This window comes from Planococcus citri, chromosome 1 (assembly GCF_950023065.1).
Source record: "Planococcus citri chromosome 1, ihPlaCitr1.1, whole genome shotgun sequence".
NCBI classification, from domain to species: Eukaryota; Metazoa; Arthropoda; class Insecta; order Hemiptera; family Pseudococcidae; genus Planococcus; species Planococcus citri.
The window spans coordinates 63981084-64001852 of NC_088677.1; the positions used below are offsets into that span (position 1 = coordinate 63981084).

The window sequence follows — 20769 nt, forward strand, 5'->3', positions numbered from 1 at the left end:
AGTTAGGTAGGTACCTGTTATATCCCATGTTCTCAAACAATAGAGCTATGAGCAGGTTAAATCTAATAAAAGTAAACCGAAGAAAAATTGCTCTGGTTTATTGATTTATTTTTACTATAAACACACAAAAACATTAATTAAAAAATAACAAACATGAGTAAATTGTTGCCTTCAAAATGTTTTTAAACAACAATGGATCTATAAAGTAGTTGAATCAGCAAAATCTACTACAATGTATCAGAAATCAAATTATTCAGGTTAGGTATCAAGTATAGGATACCTACCTGTAATAAGCTGTGTTTTTTAAAACGTTGATGAATGGAATTGAATTTAAACTATTTTTTAAAAGTCTAATCTAGCGTTCACATAAATAGCTATTCGCTCTTCACTGATGAATCTTTGACAATGGTTCAAATACTACCATGGTAATGTGTAATATAAGCGTTAAGCGCTTTTGAAGAATTCTTTCTCGATACACAACGTATTCATTGAACACTTTTCAAACATTCAGACTGGTGTTTCATCATCGCATTTCATTCCATTGAATACGTAAGTTGTTACTGTTCTATAGTCTGGCTTTATCTAAATTTAAAAAAAGAAAAATCCGAATTAAACGATCAAATACAAAGCAAAGTAAAATAAGATATCAAATCTACATAAGAATTCAAAGTTCTGACGCTGATTTTAAGACCGAACGTACCTACCTATTACCTACAAAAAGGTTTCTGTAAACTATTTTTATTTAAATACAAACACTTTTAATTTTATGAAATGTATAGAATCAAATCAAAAAGGAACCTGGCTATAAGGTTATTTTTTATTCAAGTAGATATTAAGTATGCATAGTTGCCAATTTCTAACTGTCCTCACAGATTAAAAATCTACGAAAAAGCATATAAAGGTAAAACGTTGTGCAAATATTGAAGTAAATAGATCGAGTACTTTTCTCTGTTTATGTTTCAAAAACTAAGTAGGTACGTTTGTTTGATTTTTGAACAATTTTCAGTTTGCATGCAATCTAGTTAGGTAAGTATACGGTAGATAAATATATTTAAATAAAGAAAAAAATAAAACAAATCATACCGAATAACAGATCAACTAACTAAGGAGGTATAGAATTTATACCATCTTTGGAATAAGAAGAATATTAAATTAAAAAAATAAGTTTTAAAAAAGTTACTAAAAGACTTATGTGAAGGAACAGATGAAGCTCGAACTTGCGATACTGGGCATGTGATTAGCCTACTTACAATAATGTGTATATGTTACTAATGCCGTGTGGGACTGATGTTAGGAGGTGTAGGGGGGATAGTCCCCACCTTTATTGTTAAGCCTTCGTCTTCCTCTTCTTCAGTCATTGTAGAAAGTTGGTGTTTTTCGTCTTCGCAAATTACATCCTTCTTATAATAAGATTTTTTCTGCGTTTTTGATCTACATTAAAAGTACATTTTTTTTAAACAAACGATCTTAGAGGTACCTATTTATCTTTCGATGAAATAAAATTACATTACATTGTTACTGTGCTGGGGGCATTTTTGCGATCATTTTTTCCATTCTCGTAATTCACCTGTTTCCAAATACCAGTTTTATTTACCTCTTCCGAGATATTTATCGATGATAGGGGAATTTTCATGATATTTCCGTTTACCAAAGGTATCTGAAGGTTTCCCGAAGATGGAGCGAAATCTATTGGTTTTTCTTCCTGTAAAAATAATATGTTTTTAAATTGATCGAATTTCGTTCTCACGATGAAAAAATGAAAATGAAGCACGTTAACAACTCACAGCATCTCCTAAACGTAGTTCTTCTTCAGTTCGTTTAATCGTTTCAGGCATTATATCATCTAATATTTTCAATTCTCTTTGAGTAAACACCCAATCCAACGCTTTCCTTAATGCTATCATTACAACTAACTGCAAATGGCAGAAAGCAATTCAATCAATCGTTAATTAGGTATCTTCGGTTTTTCTATTCTATATTAACAGTAAGCACTCTTCTTACCATTAAAGGAAATAGAATTGACGTTGATTTAACCGATTTAATCACCCATAAAATAATTAGACAGATCAACTGAATAATGGTAAATAAATGAACTCTTTTCAGTGGCACCTGAAACACAAATTAACAAAAAAATTACCTACCAAGAATTTTCAAATATTTATAAAAGTAAAATTTTATATGCACCTGTCTTAGGAACATATGGTCAGGTTGATATTTCGCCGGCATAAATATGATTAAAATTCGATCGAAGAATTGCAAGCCTTTAAGCGAAGCCACTCCCATGTACAAAAACACTCCATATAACACAGGCATCGGAATATGACGTAAAAGTGGAGTTATCAAGACAGATAAACCAATCATGGTAAATATCAGTACATGGGTTACTCTTTGCTCTCTAAGAAACAAACAAGCAAATAATTAATCAACTCGTCGAACTGTCGAAGGATATAAACTGCAAATCACACAAGTAGGTATATTATAAAAACTCAACCCACCGAACGCCTAAAAATTGAGGCTTTTCTCCAGGAGCTGCGCATTCGGATTCCAATTTCAGCGAATTTACGTGATTAATCGATAATACAGTAGCAGCCACAAACCAAGGGATTCCCATCACGGAGCATATTATTATCAGAATCGATAATACAAATAAATCTAAATGATATCCACAGCCTTTCTGCAAAGTATAATTTCCACATTTAGCAAAATAATAAACTCAAAAAACTCCGAACGTATAAAAAAACACGAGTTACTTTTAATTTATTCTCCTTTCTATTCACAATGACAGCGGTAATTTGCTGATCCATGAATATTAATATTGTCCCGAGAAGTGCGGGAAGTATGGCAATCGGAGCTGTCCATATAGGATTAGAATTAAAAGGAGGTACAATCCAGCCACGAGTCGGTGAGGTAGGTTTAAATTCTCGAGGAACCTGAAATAGGTAGGTAGGTGATATTAATCGTATACCTACTTAAACAAGCATTAGTATAGGATAACTTTGCTGATGAAATATTAATCACCTCTAATTTAGGGGTTTTAACGCCTACAACGTAGTCCATTATAGACATACTGAATATAGCAATGATGACAGCGAAATCGCTAATGAATTGTCGAGTCTGTTAAACAAATTACCAAAGTTAGTTCTTCCTTATCTTTGAAACATATTTTGTTAAGTAATGTCGCACGTTTAAATGTAGGTACCTTTGAAGAGAAAAATAAGGCGTTTTTAAAATCCTTCAGTTGGACAGAAATTAGAAACGTCCCGAAGAATAAAATTATCGACATCAGGAAGACATCAGGGACGTATGTAGCTGGATCACAAGCTTGCCCAGACCACGTACCGTTCCAAGATTTACAAGCATCTTTATCTAGAGATGTCCAATTGACCGATTCCGTAATATCAGGTAAATACTGAGAATCTTCGGGTGGAAAACAAAGGCATTCTGCTGTGTGATCACGATGATTCGAATTTATAGGATATCTTTTACCAATTGTGGCGACATTTTCTATAGCCTAGATAAATAAATAAAAACATAAATTAGTCGGAATTAAAAGAATGAATAAAAATTTAAAAAATTAAAAAAATTTAAAAAAATGAAAAAATAAAACAATAATGATAGTGAATAATCAGTTGAAAAATAATTTTTTTTAAATACCTTATAAATAAAAATAAATGCAATAAGTGTGGCGAAATTTTCTTCGGTAAACCTTGTAATATAACAAACAAATGCGCTCGCATCAGCAGCTACTAAAATCATTAAAATGCAACCGACCCATAAACCGATCCATAACCTGAATGATAAATAATTCCATTTTCGATCTCTGCAACAGGATTACAAAAATAAAAATAAAAATGTTCGATTATCGTACAGATTGTTGCAAAGGAATACAAAGCCTTTAGATTTGATTTTTTCTTTTAATTGAACACTTACGCGCAGAAATCGTATACAATTTGTTCAAAAACCAAGACAGGTCCAGTAGAACCTAAAATAGTCAATGGCTGGCCGGAAAACAATCCATAACCGATGCCACAAACGAATCCAGACACCAGGGATTCCATTGCAGCCATGTTTTTATGCGTGGCATCACTTAATAAGCCTCCAAAAGTTATAATTGGCGAAAGACAAGCGAAATATAAAAATATCCAAGAGGCGACGCATTGTAAAGCTAAAGCATCCGTAAAATCCGATTTATACCTGGAAAAATTGAAATAATTTTCAAATAATGTCATGTTTCCAGTCAATTTCAACGAAAATAAACGGTAACAAATGTGTGAGTATTTACCAAGGTAGTTTTCTTTTAACGTCATTGATTAATCCACCAAACAATACCCCTGTCCTGGACAAGCCTGATTCCTCACGTAATTTTTGTTCATCAACTTCTGTATCTAAATCTTCTTTTATCTTTTCCGAATGTCTTTTTCTAACATCCTGAAATTTATTCGAATTTATATTATAGGTATCAATGCAGTTTTATTTTTTGACAAAATAATACCTAAATGGAAAGAAAGGGTACATAGTATTTGGGTAGGTACCTGAGGAATAGCAGCTGGCGGTTCGATTCTAATGGACGGATCCCATTCCCCAGGAGGAAGTACAGTCACAGCATCTAAAAATTCATCGATAGCCGCAAGTAAATGATTACGATTCCGAGCTTTATAAGCTACCTCGTGAAATATCTCATCTGACATTAACGTGGCCATAGATCGACCAACTTCATGATAATCTAGCCCCTGTGAAGTTCAAGATCATGTTAGGTATATGTACCCAGCCAAAAACACTATAAGTACAAATAACAACTATGATTAGGTATAGAAAAATTGAAATTATACTCACTGTAGGACCTAACAATATAAAAATAAAACGAGACGGAATAGGCACTTCCGTCAAATCACTCAGAAACACCGCTTCCGAAAGTCTAACAAATGCAGAAACTGGTTTCTCCAAGAAATCAACCTGTCCAACTAAAATACTCGACGCTTCAGCACCAGCAGGAATTTTACGCATGAAATGCGTATTTCCCTAGAAAGTAAATCATAAAGTGAGTTATTAGGATCAAGTGAGATGAATTTCAATTTTGACTTACTTTATGATCAGGATTCAAATCGCCATAACTTTGTATTCTAGGCATTCCAACGTATCCTGTTTTCTCATTTTCTGTAGTACTAATTGCACCTAAAGAATTGGATAAAATATTAAGTACTGCTTACTCCCATCATCGTATAAAAATAATTAAGAAAGATAAAGATAGTAGATTGATATTTTCAAGTTGAAGTTAAAAATTGAGGATTCGTAAAAGTCTGATTATTATTACTGAAATTCGTTTGGATCAACAAGCGCAAATGCTTATCATTCAGATTATAAGTAAAACAGTGATAAGCTTTTGGGTGCAAAAAACATGTCATGGCATAACATTTTGCGTAGTGATCTTGTTCGACTTGAGTAAAATACTTGATCGGCAAAGAAGCTGTGAAATTGGCTCGATTTTAATTTTAATAAAAATGACGCAGAAATGTTAGCGATTGCGACTGACAGACTGCAATGGAAGATTTTGAAGATACTGTACAGTTATTGAAACGCATAAAAACATTACAATAACAATAAAATAATAAAGTCTTCGGATCATTGTACGTAAAATTGATCCAATAATCTAAAAAAAATTGGTTCAAATTTACTCGTACGTTGTTCAATAGGTACCTGTTATATTGCTTCAAATTTTCGTATTGAAACAAAAAATTAGAACAGTACAAAAAAATAATGAGACTTAATTCTCTCAGAACTTGAAGGAGGGGGTCGGGGGTGAAATGAGGGTAGTTCTCTAACCTCTCAGCCTCACTTGTAGCAGGAACCTATAAAAAAAACGAGTAAAATCGAAAAACATGAGGATCGATGCAGGTAGGATAGTTTTTTTGCGTTTTTACGGCGAACTGGTTATGCAATTTTATTAACACGAATGACATCAGTCCACGAATTTCAGGAAAAAGTAAGGGGAAAATTCCGACCAGGTTAATTTTAGGTACATAGTCAACATTATATACCTTTTTGATCAAAATCCCATCCTGATTCTAGATAAACGTAGCCTCTTGGTGAGGGGGTGGAACCCAAACAAACTTAAGTACCTACTTTGCATAAATTAGATATGTACCTCAAAAACGGGTCCTCCGATTTTGGTTAATTTTTTTCTACTAGTTTCCTAGTCGGGGGCCCACATAAGGATCTACAGCACCCCCTCCCCGCCGATCCTCCTGGACAACTTTTTTCTTGGGAGTCCTAAGGAACATTTCTAGCCCTTGTCCTAAAAAAAGTGGCCCTACTCACATAATGGAGGCCATTTTGATTGACAGGTCAGCCGAAACCACAAATTTTACGTTCCAACATAGGACTTGCACGAAATTTTTTAAACCGTACAAAAGTATATCGAAAGAGCAGGCCAAAATTTATCACCTGTCAAAATTTTCAAAAATCAAATTTTGGCCAAAAATGTGGGGAAAAACCAAAATTGTATCAAATGGGTCTAGAAAGCTGAAATTTGATATATACTCTATTTTCGACCTGCCAAATCGATTAAAAACTGTTTCAACTAATTTTTAGCAGTTCTGGAGCCTCCAGCAGATTTTTGAAGCTCGAAATTCTCACAAAATTTCATCACATGGAGTTGGAAAGCCGAAATTCATTCTGCAAACTAATTTCAATACTCTACGAAGTTCACTGTGGGTGGATTTCAAGTCGTTTTGGAGCCTCCAGCGACTTTTTGAAAATTACTGGAGCCTCCAGTAGATTTTTGAAACTTGAAATTTCCTCAAAATTTCATCAAATGGAGATGAAAAGCCAAAATTTACTCTGCACTCCAATTTTAACACCCTCTAAAGACGACTTCATGTGGGTTCAAGTCATTTTGTAGCATCGAGCGACTTTTTGAAAGGTTTTATAGCGTTTTTAGACAAATTGAAATTTCCAAAAAGTAGCTGGAAGCTTCAAAACCACCATGCAGTCGACTTCATATAGTATTGAAATTAGTTTGCAGAGTAAATTTCGGCTTGTTAACTTCATTTGATAAAATATTCTGAAAATTTCAAGTTTAAAAAATCTGGTGGACACTCCAGTAAAGAATAACTTAAGGAATTTTAAATCAGAAATTTCAAATTTCAAAAGCTCAAAACTGAACTTTTAAAATAAAAGTTCAACTTTTTATTATGATTACGGTATTTTCAAAAATTTAGTTTTCAAAATATAGGGCCTCATCAACACTTCTAGTTGGGCACGAAAGCCACATGATTCATTTGAGTGATCCTTTCGAGCTACCTTTCATTCCCCATCAATGCTATCAAATATATGTAGTTGGAATGGTTTTCGAGAGCACTGAGTTTGAGAGTTGAAATATCTCTATGAGTTTTGGATGCGACCCTCCTCCTTCTCTATTCCGAAAAAATTGAAATAAGTAGGTATTTCAAATACGTAGGGCGAATTATGTGTCGATTTTTACCAATTCAAGCTGTCACCGTGTTGGAAAAAATCTGTCTATTTTTTAGGTTCGACTCATCCTCGAGTAATTTAGACCCCATAGGAGCCTCTTTGGAAGCTTGATGTGTACCAAAAAATTATTTAAAATAGTGAAAATATGCTCAATTCAAAAACTTTTTTGGACTAAAAAATTTAGTTTGAAGGTCTCCCCTCTCCTTCAACTTCAAGTTTGAAAAGTAAAAATTTCAGTTGTTTTTGCTTATAATTTCCTTGTCATTTTAATTTCTTTTTTCACTATAAAGCCACAAAAAAAACAAAAAAAAACAGAAAATAATTAATTGAAAAAATTGTTGACTAAAACTTGAAATGAACAACTGCTGAAGGCATTACACTCGTAAAATCATAAGGAAGCTGATGAATTAGGAAAGAAAGGGGGTGAAACGCTCCCAAAATCTGAGAATAATTATTCCAGTAGGTACCTATATTTTTCATTTTAGCGTTTACTTTTTATACTTATCTGTAAAACTTGTAAATAAGTCAACTTGGAAGAAAAACTTTGATCCCTTTTCCCATAATTCCTCAAGGAGCTCTTATCAAAAAAATGATCGATGTGTCACAAAAATTTTTAAATCCATGAAAATTTTCAAAATTCAAGAATATTTATGCCTGGTTTTCAAATTGAAATAAATCTTCTGGTTGCATTTCTAGAGAGGGATTTGAAGGTAAAATGAATTCAATTCTGATGACAAAATTTGTAAAATTCACGGAAATACAATTTTCGAAGTAAGAAAGAGATAAATACCTAGAAGGAAGCTGGAAGATTATAATTGAAAGTACATATTTATTTAGATAGGTACTCCAATTTTTATTATGTACATAGGTAAATTTCAATTATTTTGTAAAATTTTGAGGCAGATGACTTTCCCACCTAGCTCACCCCTTCCCATATGGACCTTTATGAAGTAAATCACATTTCAAGATGAAAAATTTTGACGAAATCAGAATTCACATACCTACTTAGGTATTAAGTAAGTATAGATGACTTTTTAATTTTTTTATTTTGGCATCAGTTTTGAAAATCGTCTTAAAATCTACTACATTTAAAAAGTGAAGGAGCAAAATATAAATTCAGACTAAAATTGTCTGTGTAATTGTCTATCATTAAAATTAACAGAATTCAAAGCATTCGGATCTCAAAAAAAAAATGGAAAAAAATTTCAAGTTTTTCGAAATTTGTATGATTTGGAAATTGAAAGAGCAACGCTTGAGATTGATAAAAATAAAAAATTTCAATACTATTTTGATTAATTTTCTGAGTTAAAATATCAAGATCTATTTTTTGTTTTTAGTTGAAATGAACGCAGCTGTGATTCGCAAATCGAACTTTCAAAATAAGGGCCACCCTCATCATGATGATTACGTCCAAAACATTTTTTCTGGGTACCTATTAACTCATTATCTTGATAAAAGGAAACTTCAATTGTAACTTACTGTAATAGAGGGAAGTACTACAATTTTAATTCAAAAATTAAATATTTGAATCAGATAACTGTCTAACGTTATCTTCGACATTTTACACAAGTATAAAACTACCTTTAACTAATAGAAATAAAGAAGAGACGTTATGATCTAAAGGTGTACAGGTGTGGAAAAGATACGTAGAAAAGTTACTGTAGTGCACTAAAAATGAAGCTGTAAATAAATCTACCGTCATTTTATTTATGTCCAATAATAAAATGAATAAGAATTACTCTCACCGAAACAAATTTTCCTTTTTCTTCATCTAAAAAAAAAGAAGCAAATTTGAGTCTCATTTTTTGGTCAACTTATTTCCTGAAGGCTGAATAAGTAACTAGGTAATCTATTCATTCATTTATTGGACAATCATACGTTTTCGATTTAATTAAATTTATTATCACCAAACTGATTGATTTTGGACAAGACTATTTATTTACTACGATATACATAGGTATGTACGTATTTTCAAAAGCTGGACGAAATACACAGAAAATAGGTACCTACTATAGGTATACGAGGTACCCCAAAAACAAACACAATGATAACTACAAAAGACAAAATTTTAACGCAGTCGATTCTCGTGCAACGTAACTTACTATATACCTTTTATGGTCTTTCTTCTACCATGCCACGTACTACTTCTCCTACTTTGAAAATCTGCAGCAGGAATTATTGATTTATGAAATTTCAAACATCATAATGGTAACAATTTTTTTAAACTTCTAGTGCGTGATAATGACAATGTAGGTAATGTTTCCTATTAAGCTCTATATGCCTATGCGGATTCTTACGTAGGTAGGTACTAGATAAGTATAGGTATTTTGAACGACGATTTCAACATTTACATACATTTATCTAATACTCGAAAACACATAATATTGGTCTCTCATCTATCTATAAACCATACACAATTAGCAATATGTATCTTAAAATGTAATTAACCCTACCAGTAGGCGCAGGTGTTAAAAATCTTCCGAGACTTTGAACAGGCACCAGTGTAGGAGCTGAATGAGTCTCTTCCACTGCAAAAAGCAATTTGTGCATTATGTTATGAGTGCTTACCTATGCCTTAATGCTTATGTTAGTAAATTAAAAAGCTGCGATTAAAAAGCAGCGACAGTTTGTTTTCGTGTTTCAATCCGCAGCCACCTTTACCCGAACGGAATTTTAGTATGGCAATTAAAACACATAACTCTCAATTAAATCAACCGCTCGAAATTTATTACTCGGTGAAAAAAAAAATTAGATTTAGTTTCGAATTCGAGAAAGCACGCGAATCTGTTCAGCAGTATAGGTGGTATAACTTGTCCTTGAAAGTAACTTATTTCTTTGAAGACAACTTTAGACTATTTGTAAGAACATGAAGGGATTTACAAATTGCCTATTCAAAATATCCATCGTGTCGTGTTTTAGTATTTCAATAACACGCTGTTTTTTCCTCTATTTTTTTTAATAGCTTTACCTTTACCCAATGAAGGGTGAATTTTACCTGCTGTCAACAAAATAAACACCGTTCCCGTAATTAACTACTGTTCGCGTTAAAAATGAACAGAACACCTCGCCGTGTTTAAATACCTTCTCTAATAAAAAAATAATAAATATTGGAAAATTCATTCTTTCACATCCTACGTGAAAAAAAGCCCGTACATAATAGTTATAATTAAAATTGAAAAAAAAAGCATAAACTCCGTTCGAGTATTTCATTTATACGATTTTTTCCCAACGAAAAATGTGAATGAAAAAATTGAATTAAAGTCTACCGCCGCGTCGATGTATTATTGGTCTTTTTTGTGTAAATAAAAATCAGCCTTTTCGCTATTCAATTTACAAGCAAAATGTGCGCTTTTTTTTGTATATAGCGGAATTACATAGTGGAAATTCAACAATGCGGAAAATTTTCCACATTTTCGATTCTCGATTCGTTCATCATATATTTTTTTCTCTCTTTTTCAAATAATGTTCAAAGTAATTCCGTATAAGTATGGTTAACGTATTGTAAAAAAAAGAAAAAAGAAAAAAAGAAGCGAAGTTATGGGATAGAAATTAATTTAATAGCTGGTTGGATATACGAGTCATAATGTTAGGCTGAAATAATTAAATTGCTCGAATAAACATATATAGCTTTTATCAAATTTATAATATAAACTTACTCTTCGATGATGAATGGCTTTTGCCAATTTCAGCCAACGAGCGTATAATGGGTAACTTAGACATATTATTATCTTTTCTTCTCTCATGCTGATGCCTATGCCTTTGCAATAAAGTTTCTTTAATCTGAAATTTCAATATGTACGTTATTATTTCTCGGCTATAAACGCCAGACAATATCGAGTTAATAATGTCAAATCGGTATGAAATTAACGTTAACGCCTTATATATTGACGGTAACTAGATATGCAATTTATTTAACACGTCAACGTTGAAAGTTTTGATGAGAATTTTTTTTTAAACGCTGATACGAAATAATGAATTTTACGTTGTTTGGTTGATTGAAGAGAAAGTAAGTACGTTTTTAGCTTTAGTTATTATTAAAATAGGTGCTAGATCTATACCTTTTTCGTGTGTTTTTTTTTACATTAAAATGTTTTGCTCATGTCTTGTAATTTTTTTGGTTACTGAAGTCAATTTTTTTGTAAAAAATTAAGTACAGCAAGCCCTGTTTTTGGAACTTTGGAACCCCTGGAAAACAACTGACTGAAAAAATAACACTCACGCATATGCGTGAGAAGACCGACTTTTCTTCAAATAAAAATCTTTTACGAACGAATTGCTTCACTTTTTGTGAAACATTTATGTAGCAATTACCTATTGATCTGTTTACAATCGAATTGAATCATTTAAGGAGAGAGTTTTTCTTTTCCAATATTATTGGACTCCTTAGTATTGGTTCATCATTTACCTACGAACGATTGGTGATTAAATAAATAAATTTCTTGGTGAATCATTCGTAAATGGATTGATTAATTTTTAGTGAATCATTCACGAACGAATTGATTATTCGTTGGTGAATCATTCACGAACGAATTCAATAATTTTTTGGTGAATCACTCGCGGATCAATTGAATAATGTTTTGGTGAATTATTCGCGAACGAATTGAATAATTTTTGAGGAATCATTCGTTAACGAATCAATTCGTATAAGTAAGCGACTCGTTCGCTGACGAATAAATTCACCTATGACCTAATTAATTTTTGGTGAATCATTCGCGACCGAATCAATTCGTAGGTATAAGTAACAAAGTAACTCGGTCGCGAACTAATACTAATAGATTCATTTATTCAATTTTTAGTGAATCATTCGCGAACGAATTGAATAATTTTAGGCGAATCGTTCGCGAACGAATAGATTTATTTAATGATTTAATCAATTTTTGGCGAATCATTAGCGAACGAATTGAATATTTTTTGGTGAATCATTCGCGAACGAATCGAATAATTTTTTGGTGAATCATTCGCTAACGATTTAATTCGTAAAAGTGACTCGTTCGCGAACGAATCGATTCACATAATCAATTTTTGGTGAATCATTCGCGAGAATCGTGACCGAATTAATTCGCATAAGTAACTCGTTCGCGAACGAATAAATTCACTTAATCAATTTTTGGTGATTCATTCGTAAACGAATTGAATCTTTTTTGGTGAATCATTCGCGAACGAATTGAATAATTTTTTGATGAATCATTCGCGAACGAATTAATTTGTAGAAGTGACTCGTTCGCGAACGAATTGACTCACATAAATAATTTTTGGTGAATCATTCGCGAGAATCGTGACCGAATTATTTCGTTGTGATCTGTCACGAGAAAACCAGGTTAGTGTCCAAAACGTAAATTTTACAGGACAGGCATTTGAAGTTTTGAATCTATGTGTTCGGGAATCTATGATTCGTAGGTCCGTGAAACTTGGACCATTTTTGACCACCAGGGATGCCAACATAACCTGACATTTTTTTTCAAAATCAGGGTTGCCAAAGGCCGATAATCGAAATTTCCCTAAATCGATTTTTTCGTTTTTTTAAAATTTCGCACCAAAAATTTCGCGAAAACTACTAAGAATGAATTATTAACATAAAATAAGTTATTTATTGAGTTTTTCAATTTTTTCAAAAAACTTGTTCAAGGTGAAAAGAGTTGATTTTTCCAGCTTAAGCCTCATTCAAATTTCAAAAAAAGGGCCTTAATCCTACAAATGTGAGCGGATATCCACAAAAATTTGCATGCTGACTCCCCCGGGTATACATTTTAAGAAAATTAAGAAAAAAAATGTTTTTTCATTTTTTTTGTAGTTGCTCTATTTTTTTAACCTTAAATTTAGGGTCAAAAAAATCGTTCGCGAACGTTTTTACCACCACAGGTAGATTCTGCACCCTGAGTACTACCAATATCCATCAAAAAAAATATATCGATTTTTTGGACACTAACCTGGTTTTCTCGTGACAGATCACGTATTAGTAACTCATTCGCGAACGAATGGATTCAACTAATCAATTTTTGGTGATTCATTCGCAAATGAATTGAATATTTTTTGGTGAATCATTCGCGAACGAATTGAATAATTTTTTGATGAATCATTCGCTAACGAATAAATTTGTAAAAGTGACTCATTCGTGAACGAATCGATTCACCTAATTAATATTTGGTGAATCATTCGCGAACGAATTAATTTGTAGAAGTGAATCGTTCGCGAACAAATTGACTCACCTAATTAATTTTTGGTGAATCATTCGCGAGAATCGTGACCGAATTATTTCGTATTAGTAACTCGTTCGCGAACGAATGGACTCACTTCATCAATTTTTGGTGATTCATTCGCAAACGAATTAATTATTTATTTTTTGGTGAATCATTCGCTAACGAATTAATTCGTAAAAGTGATTCGTTCGGGAACGAATCGATTCACCTAATTACGAATGGATTCACTTAATCAATTTTTGGTGATTCATTCACGAACGAATTGAATAATTTTTTGATGAATCATTCGCTAACGAATTAATTCGTAAAAGTGGCTCGTTCGCGAACGAATCAATTCACCTAATTAATATTTGGTGAATCATTCGCGAGAATCGTGACCGAATTAATTCGTATAAGTAACTCATTCGCGAACGAATTGAATAATTGTTGGTGAATCATTCGCGAACGAATTTAATAATTTTTTGGTTAATCACTCGCAAACCCAATTGAATAATTTTTTGGTGAATCATTCCCAAACGAATCGATTCATCTAATCAATTTTTGGTGAATCATTCGCGACCGAATTAATTCGTATAAATACGTAACTCGTTCGTGAACGAATCGATTCATGTAATTAATTTTCATTTTTTGGTGAATCATTCACGAACGAATTGAATAATTTTTGGTGATTCATTTGCAAACGAATTGAATAATTTTTTGGTGAATCATTCGTGAACGAATTGAATATTTTTTGGTGAATCATTCGCGAACGAATTAATTCGTTTAAGTGACTCGTTCGCGAACGAATCGATTCATCTAATTAATTGTTGGTGAATCATTGGTGAACGAATTGATTTGTATGAGTGACTCCTTTGAGAACGAATTGATTCGTATCACTGCTGCCTTCGCGAACGAATTGATTCATGAATTGATGAATTATTCAATTTATTCGCGAATGATTTAATAAAAAATAAATAAAAATACATAAATCTATTTGTACGCAATTTATTCTTTCAAAAAATTAATCAATTCGTTCCTGAACATTGTGATAAATAATGTATACACGAGAGTACGCACAATGATAAGACGTTTATTACATAACGAACATACATGAACTAAGCAACAATGTATCATTACATCGAGTACAGTGCAATACATATGGACAGGGGGAAAAGGGTGGTAAACGTAGATAAATTCGTAGGTAAATGGAGCAGTACCGCTACAAATCTTCCCCCCCTTTGAAAAAAAAATCATCACCGAATTAAAAATAGACAAAAACATGAGATCGATAATTAAAAATATAAGTAAAATTGCCAGTAGATTGAAAAATAGGATTTTTTTTTTTTTTTTCTAAAACATTTTAAAATTTTTTTATCGCTTTTCAACTAAAAAAGTATAAATTACATAATAATATTTAAAAGTTAAAATCTTAAACTAATGGTAACTTATCACACATTAAAAAAATACAATTTTTTTTTTCAAAATTTTTTCGTTTTTTTTTTTTTTCACATTTTTCAAAATTAGGACCAATATACACGTAAATTAAAAATTAAAAAAGGTATACTACAGAACATAGTCCGCGAATCGGGCTGGTTTTTTTATCACTCTGCCCCTTGAAGTAACGGTGCTCGGAAGATCAAATGAGACTCTTCTTTGGGTAGAGGATGAAGGTGTTTGGGCAGGCGGTGGTGGAGGGACGATATCAGGCTCTTGAGGCAAAATGGTTGCATAATGATGGGATTTTTTCTTGAGAATTGGCGTAATTTTTTTTTCATTTTCTGCCTCTTCATCTGATAGGACATAAGCAGGCTTCAGTCTGTCAATAGAAACAGCATCCTCCTTTCCGTTGATGTCAATAAGAAAATATTTCTTTTTTCGACGGAGGACTGTGAAAGGTCCATCATATGGAGCCTCCAGAGGAGCTCGGACGCGGTCCACTCTAACGTAGACCTTTTTGCACTTCCCCAGGTCCTCACTTACGAATATTTTGCGATTTTGAAACTGCTTCGAGGCTGCAGGGCTGATTTTGCGAATGGAATCTCTCAACTTTTGTACATATTCGTAATTGTTGCTAATCGCCACCGGACCTGGGGAAATAAATTCGCCTGGGAGTACTAAAGGCCTACCAAATGCCATCTCCGCGCAGCTCACGCCTGTATCGTCCCTAGGGGCTGCTCGGAGACCGAGTAGGACCATAGGCAGTCCAGTTAGCCAGTTTTTACTGCCTAGAGCTCGAAGTGCCTCCTTCAGCCTCCGGTGGATTCGTTCCACCATGCCATTAGCCTTGGGGTTATAGGCTGTGGTCGAAATTTGATCGGACCCCAAAAATTTACATAATTCGCTCATCAGATCAGAAAGAAACTGCCTGCCTCGATCAGTAGTGATCCGCAATGGCACACCATACCTCGAGATCCAATTTTCAACAAACGCAGTAGCAACAGTAATGGCGTCCATACTTTGGATAGGTATTACCTCAATCCATTTGGTACTACGGTCGATCATAGTAAGTAAGTATCGATGATAACGCCATTCTGAGAGCACAACAATATCTAGGTGAACGTGTTCAAATCGACTGCTCGGGGGAAATTTGCCAAATTCGGAGACTGTGTGGCGATGAGTTTTTACCCTTTGGCACTGGTGGCAAGTTTTCACCCATAACTTGACATCACGATTCATGCCAGGCCAATAGTAACGAATAGAAATTTTTCGAAGGGTGGCTCTCCTACCAGAATGGTCCAGATCGTGCAATTTGGCAAAAATTTCGCGACGCATCTTTTTTGGAACAATAGGCCTGCAGTGTCCGAGGTATTCGCTACATAAAAGGGTTGAACTCGAGTCTTCGACAAAAATTTCCTTCAAAACGTGTTGCCGGTAACCCTTTTGGCGCATATTTTTCACCTCGTCATCTGCCTGCTGGAAATTGGCCAATTTGGCTGGCAGGGAGATGGCTGAGAGTTCGCAGAGCTCAGGTTCAGGCCTACTGAGCGCATCAGCGACGACGTTATCAATGCCACTGGTATGAATAATATCCGTGCTATATTGCGAAATAAATTCAGCCCAACGTGACCTACGTTCGATTTTGATAGGTTTTTTTGTAGTGAAGAGATGGCATAGAGGTCTATGGTCTGTTACAATGGTGAAATGACGACCTTCGATCAAATTGGAGAAATGGTCAACTGCTGCATAAATTGCATACATTTCTCTATCATAAGTGCTCCAACGCTGCTGACTCTCATCTAGTTTCGCCGAAAAATAACCAAGAGGCTGTCGTTCGCCCTTCAAAATTTGCTCAAGGACTCCACCTACTGCAATGCCAGAAGCGTCAGTGCTCAACGAAAGTTCTGCATCATTGCAGGGAAAATGCAGTAAGGTAAAATTAACGAAAATTTCCTTGAGTCGCTCGAAATCTGCTTCTAGCTGAGGGGACCATTTCACAGGTGTTTGGTCGTTCTTTTTGGTGTGGCCCTTCAGTATGTCGTTGAACGGAGCTAAATGCTGAGCAGCATTTTTGCAAAATCGCCGGTAAAAGCCCAATATGCCAATGACGCGCCTCAGCCCAGTAATTGTTCGGGGCTTTTTCAACTGTTTAATGAACTGGACTCGCTCTTCGGTAGGTTGAAAAACACCATTTCCAATCAGGTGACCCAAGAAGTTGACCTGTTCGCAAAAAAACTTGCACTTTTTGTGGTTGATGGTCAAGCCAAACTTATTCAGGCGCTCGAAAAGGATGCGCAAATGTTGTTGGTGTTCGGCCTCGGAAGAAGAAAAAATAAGGATATCGTCCATATAGCAGAAGACGAAATCGAGACCAGAGAGAACAGAATTAATGAAACGCTGAAATGTAGCTGGAGCGTTTTTCAAGCCGAATGGCATTTGTTTATACTCGAACAGGCCGAAGGGTGTGATGACAGCTGTCTTTTTCACGTGCTTGTGGTAAATGGGTATATTGTAGAATGCTCGGACCAAATCAACACATGAAAAGACAGTTTTTCCGGACAACCGATTCGTAACATCACGTAAGTCAGGCAGTGGGTACCTATCTGGAACTGTTCTCTCATTTAATCGGCGATAGTCACCAGCAATACGAATTGCCTTCTTTTTGATAACCACAAGGGGTGAGGCCCAATCACTTGAGGACGGAGAGCAAGTGCCATTCTCCACCATTTTATCAAATTCTTGCCGGACCTCAGCCTCGATGTCAGGCCGCAGACGCCGCACTTTGTCATGCACTGGAGGACCATTGGTATAAATGTAATGGACAACATCGTGACTGGGTTTCTCGTGATATGTAGGTGGTCTCAGGAGTGCTGGGAATTCGTTGAGTAGCTCCTGGACACGCGGATCGTCATCTGCTGTGTGTACAAGATTGATTGAAGAGGAAGTAGAAAATCGTTTTGCACAAATTGCACTACACAGCGTCGAACCATCATAAATGCGTTGCTTGTTGAGATCGATAAGAAGGTGATAGTGGTCCAAAAAATCGGCACCGAGTATAGGTACATCCACGTCGGCAACCACCGCATTCCAGAGAAATTTTTTTGGCAAACCTATGTCGATTTGCAGTGCCGATAACCCATAGGTTTGGATGGGAGTGTTGTTGGCGGCTCGTAGGGTATAATCGGCAGGTACCACTGTTTTTGCGTATTTTTTTGGTATCACGGTGACATCGGAGCCTGAATCGACTAAAAAATACAGGTGAGTATTACGATCGTATATAAATAGTCGCGACGATCGAGGCACCTTCGCTGTCCGGCTCGTCACCCCGGCAGCAGGGTCTATTCGTTTTTTTCATACTGGTATTTACAACGAGGTGCGCACTTTCGCGCCCCTTCACCAAACGTGGTATGATACCAACAAATTCCATCAATCATCTCTGGACCAGAAGAGCGATTTCGCGATGCTGACCTGCCCCTATCATACGAACGGGCACGCGGACGATGAGGTGTGGGGCTGCGGCTGTGAGAACGATTACGTTCACGATGACGCGAGCGGCTATCACGCGTTTCTTTTGCAATTTCATTCACTTGCGCCTGCAAGTTTTGTAGCATAGATAACAGCAACTCGTTCGTAGCATTAGAAGCTGTCGTATTGGCGGGGGGAGGGGCGGCACTCGATGCTTGTTGCGTAGCAAGTACGTTCGCAGATTGAACCGAGGCAGTGGAAAACCCGTTGGATTCGTATGTCTCGAATAAACGATCGGCGAGCTTGGCTTGCTCGTCAATACCTGCCTCACTTACAGCCAAAAACTCGCGAGTACGTTTTGGCAACTTTTTTAACCAAATACTCTTCAATAAGTCTTTATCGAAATTCTCACCTGCCAAGGTACGAAGCTTGCCAAGGACGATACTCGGTTTTAGACCTTCTTCGACGTGTGTATCTTGTAAAAGTTTCGAGATTTCTTGAGACCTGGATTGACCATAGACGGAAGTTAACTTATCACGAGCTGAAGAGAACTTTTTTTTATCAGTTTTACTGCTGATCACATCGCAGATGTAGGAAAGTTGGTCTGACTCGAGGTGCTGGAGCAGGTTCGAAAATTTTGCTGCTTCATCTTCGATCTCGTTTGCGGTGAAAATATGCTCAACCGCTGCGAACCACGTTTTAGGGTCACTGGGGGTAAAACTAGGCAAGGTAAATCGAACCACTTTCGGAACTACGATCGCTTGAGCTTCACCAGTCATTTTGGAAAAAAATATTCTCGAAAATTACACGAAAAAAAAAAAAATCACTGTCACGGTCGCCACTTGTGATAAATAATGTATACACGAGAGTACGCACAATGATAAGACGTTTATTACATAACGAACATACATGAACTAAGCAACAATGTATCATTACATCGAGTACAGTGCAATACATATGGACAGGGGGAAAAGGGTGGTAAACGTAGATAAATTCGTAGGTAAATGGAGCAGTACCGCTACAACATAATCAACTTTTTTTTAGAGTAGGTATAAATGATAGTTTCTACTACCGAATGACCAAAATATTGTGAACCTATACCCATACCTACCCCGCCAATTAGCACAATTTTTGTCAGGGTGTAAGTAAAAAAAAATTCTGAAAAATTCTCCTTACAAAAGTATGTAACTACATACATACTTACATCCACCTTAATAAAAAGGAATTAAGATGAGTTGAAAGATAGAAACTTCTGCATTTTCAAAATTCTATGAAGAAGAGATCAGAGATGAGAAAGTGGAAAATACAGGGTGGATAAAATGAAGTATTTTCCAAGTAAAAAATTAAAATACTCAAGAATTAGCAGGTCTGCAACATTCGAGAGTGAATTAGGAGACCAAAAATTGGGTTTAAAAACAAAATTTCAATTTTTCAACTCGAGCAACATCAAAGATATTTTCTGCCAGCCAAATTTTACCTAATCCTAAAAAATTCCCAAAACTTCGAAAAATCAAATTCGATGCGTAAAATTTTACACGCTGGTGTATTTTCAAATTCTTTTTATATTTTTTATTAGGTATACTTTGGTCCAAAAATTTTCCACTCATTTAAATTACGACCTTTTTCAATGGTCATTCGTACGTACTCGTAGATCCCAAATCACACGAATTTTTTGTCGTACGAGTCTCTAGTTATCCTCAAATTACAAACCAAGCTGGCGTTTGGTGGGACACCTTGTATAAATTTTGGTCTGAAATCCGATACACTCCGATGACGAGTGTAATACCTACTCACTCATCCTTTTCTCCTTTTTTTCAAGGCATGAATGACAGGCAAAAAATTAGCTGAAAATAAATCCAATTTTTTTGTAAACGAGCCGAATTTTTTTTTAAAACCACGAACGAACCTACTTAAATGGGAATAAAAAAAAGGCTCGTTCTTTGAACATAATATCGTATTACAACATTTGTAGCTATAGGTATCCAAGTAGTATAGGACGGTACATGAATGAAAAAAACGATGTTTTAGAGCAAAATACCATCAAAAAAGACTACGTAGTGTCGTTAAAACACAAAAAAAGGGATTCTCGCACTGAATAAAACGAAATTAAATCACGTTTAATTAAATAAAACGCGCCGAAAAAGCTCGAAAAACAGGTAAAATGGTGTTTTTTTTTTGTTTCAAAGAAGAAAGTGCGGATACGTTTGTTGACGTTGAAATG

The 20769-nt window shown here is 35.0% G+C and overlaps 1 protein-coding gene across 5 annotated transcripts in view; it reads right to left on the bottom strand.

Annotated features, from left to right (window-relative positions):
- Window positions 1-82: 82 nt before the first annotated feature.
- Window positions 83-20769, bottom strand: part of Ndae1 (Na[+]-driven anion exchanger 1) — a 56819-nt gene continuing 36132 nt past the window's right edge. For 2 of the 5 annotated variants that reach the window (XM_065347021.1, XM_065347019.1), the window contains exons 6-24: window positions 11127-11250; window positions 9924-9998; window positions 9580-9633; window positions 5084-5172; window positions 4834-5019; window positions 4533-4730; window positions 4283-4428; window positions 3931-4194; window positions 3655-3820; window positions 3200-3511; window positions 3019-3114; window positions 2751-2930; window positions 2496-2674; window positions 2185-2395; window positions 2002-2109; window positions 1785-1913; window positions 1512-1702; window positions 1320-1431; window positions 83-582 (exon numbers count right to left, since the gene is read on the bottom strand). In XM_065347021.1, the coding sequence (XP_065203093.1) occupies window positions 508-582; window positions 1320-1431; window positions 1512-1702; window positions 1785-1913; window positions 2002-2109; window positions 2185-2395; window positions 2496-2674; window positions 2751-2930; window positions 3019-3114; window positions 3200-3511; window positions 3655-3820; window positions 3931-4194; window positions 4283-4428; window positions 4533-4730; window positions 4834-5019; window positions 5084-5172; window positions 9580-9633; window positions 9924-9998; window positions 11127-11250 (2895 nt within the window). In that variant the 3' untranslated portion in view covers window positions 83-507. Of the gene's footprint in view, window positions 583-1250; window positions 1432-1511; window positions 1703-1784; window positions 1914-2001; window positions 2110-2184; window positions 2396-2495; window positions 2675-2750; window positions 2931-3018; window positions 3115-3199; window positions 3512-3654; window positions 3821-3930; window positions 4195-4282; window positions 4429-4532; window positions 4731-4833; window positions 5020-5083; window positions 5173-9579; window positions 9634-9923; window positions 9999-11126; window positions 11251-20769 lie in introns of all 5 variants that reach the window. The other 3 variants (XM_065347022.1, XM_065347023.1, XM_065347024.1) reach the window with 3 other exon arrangements.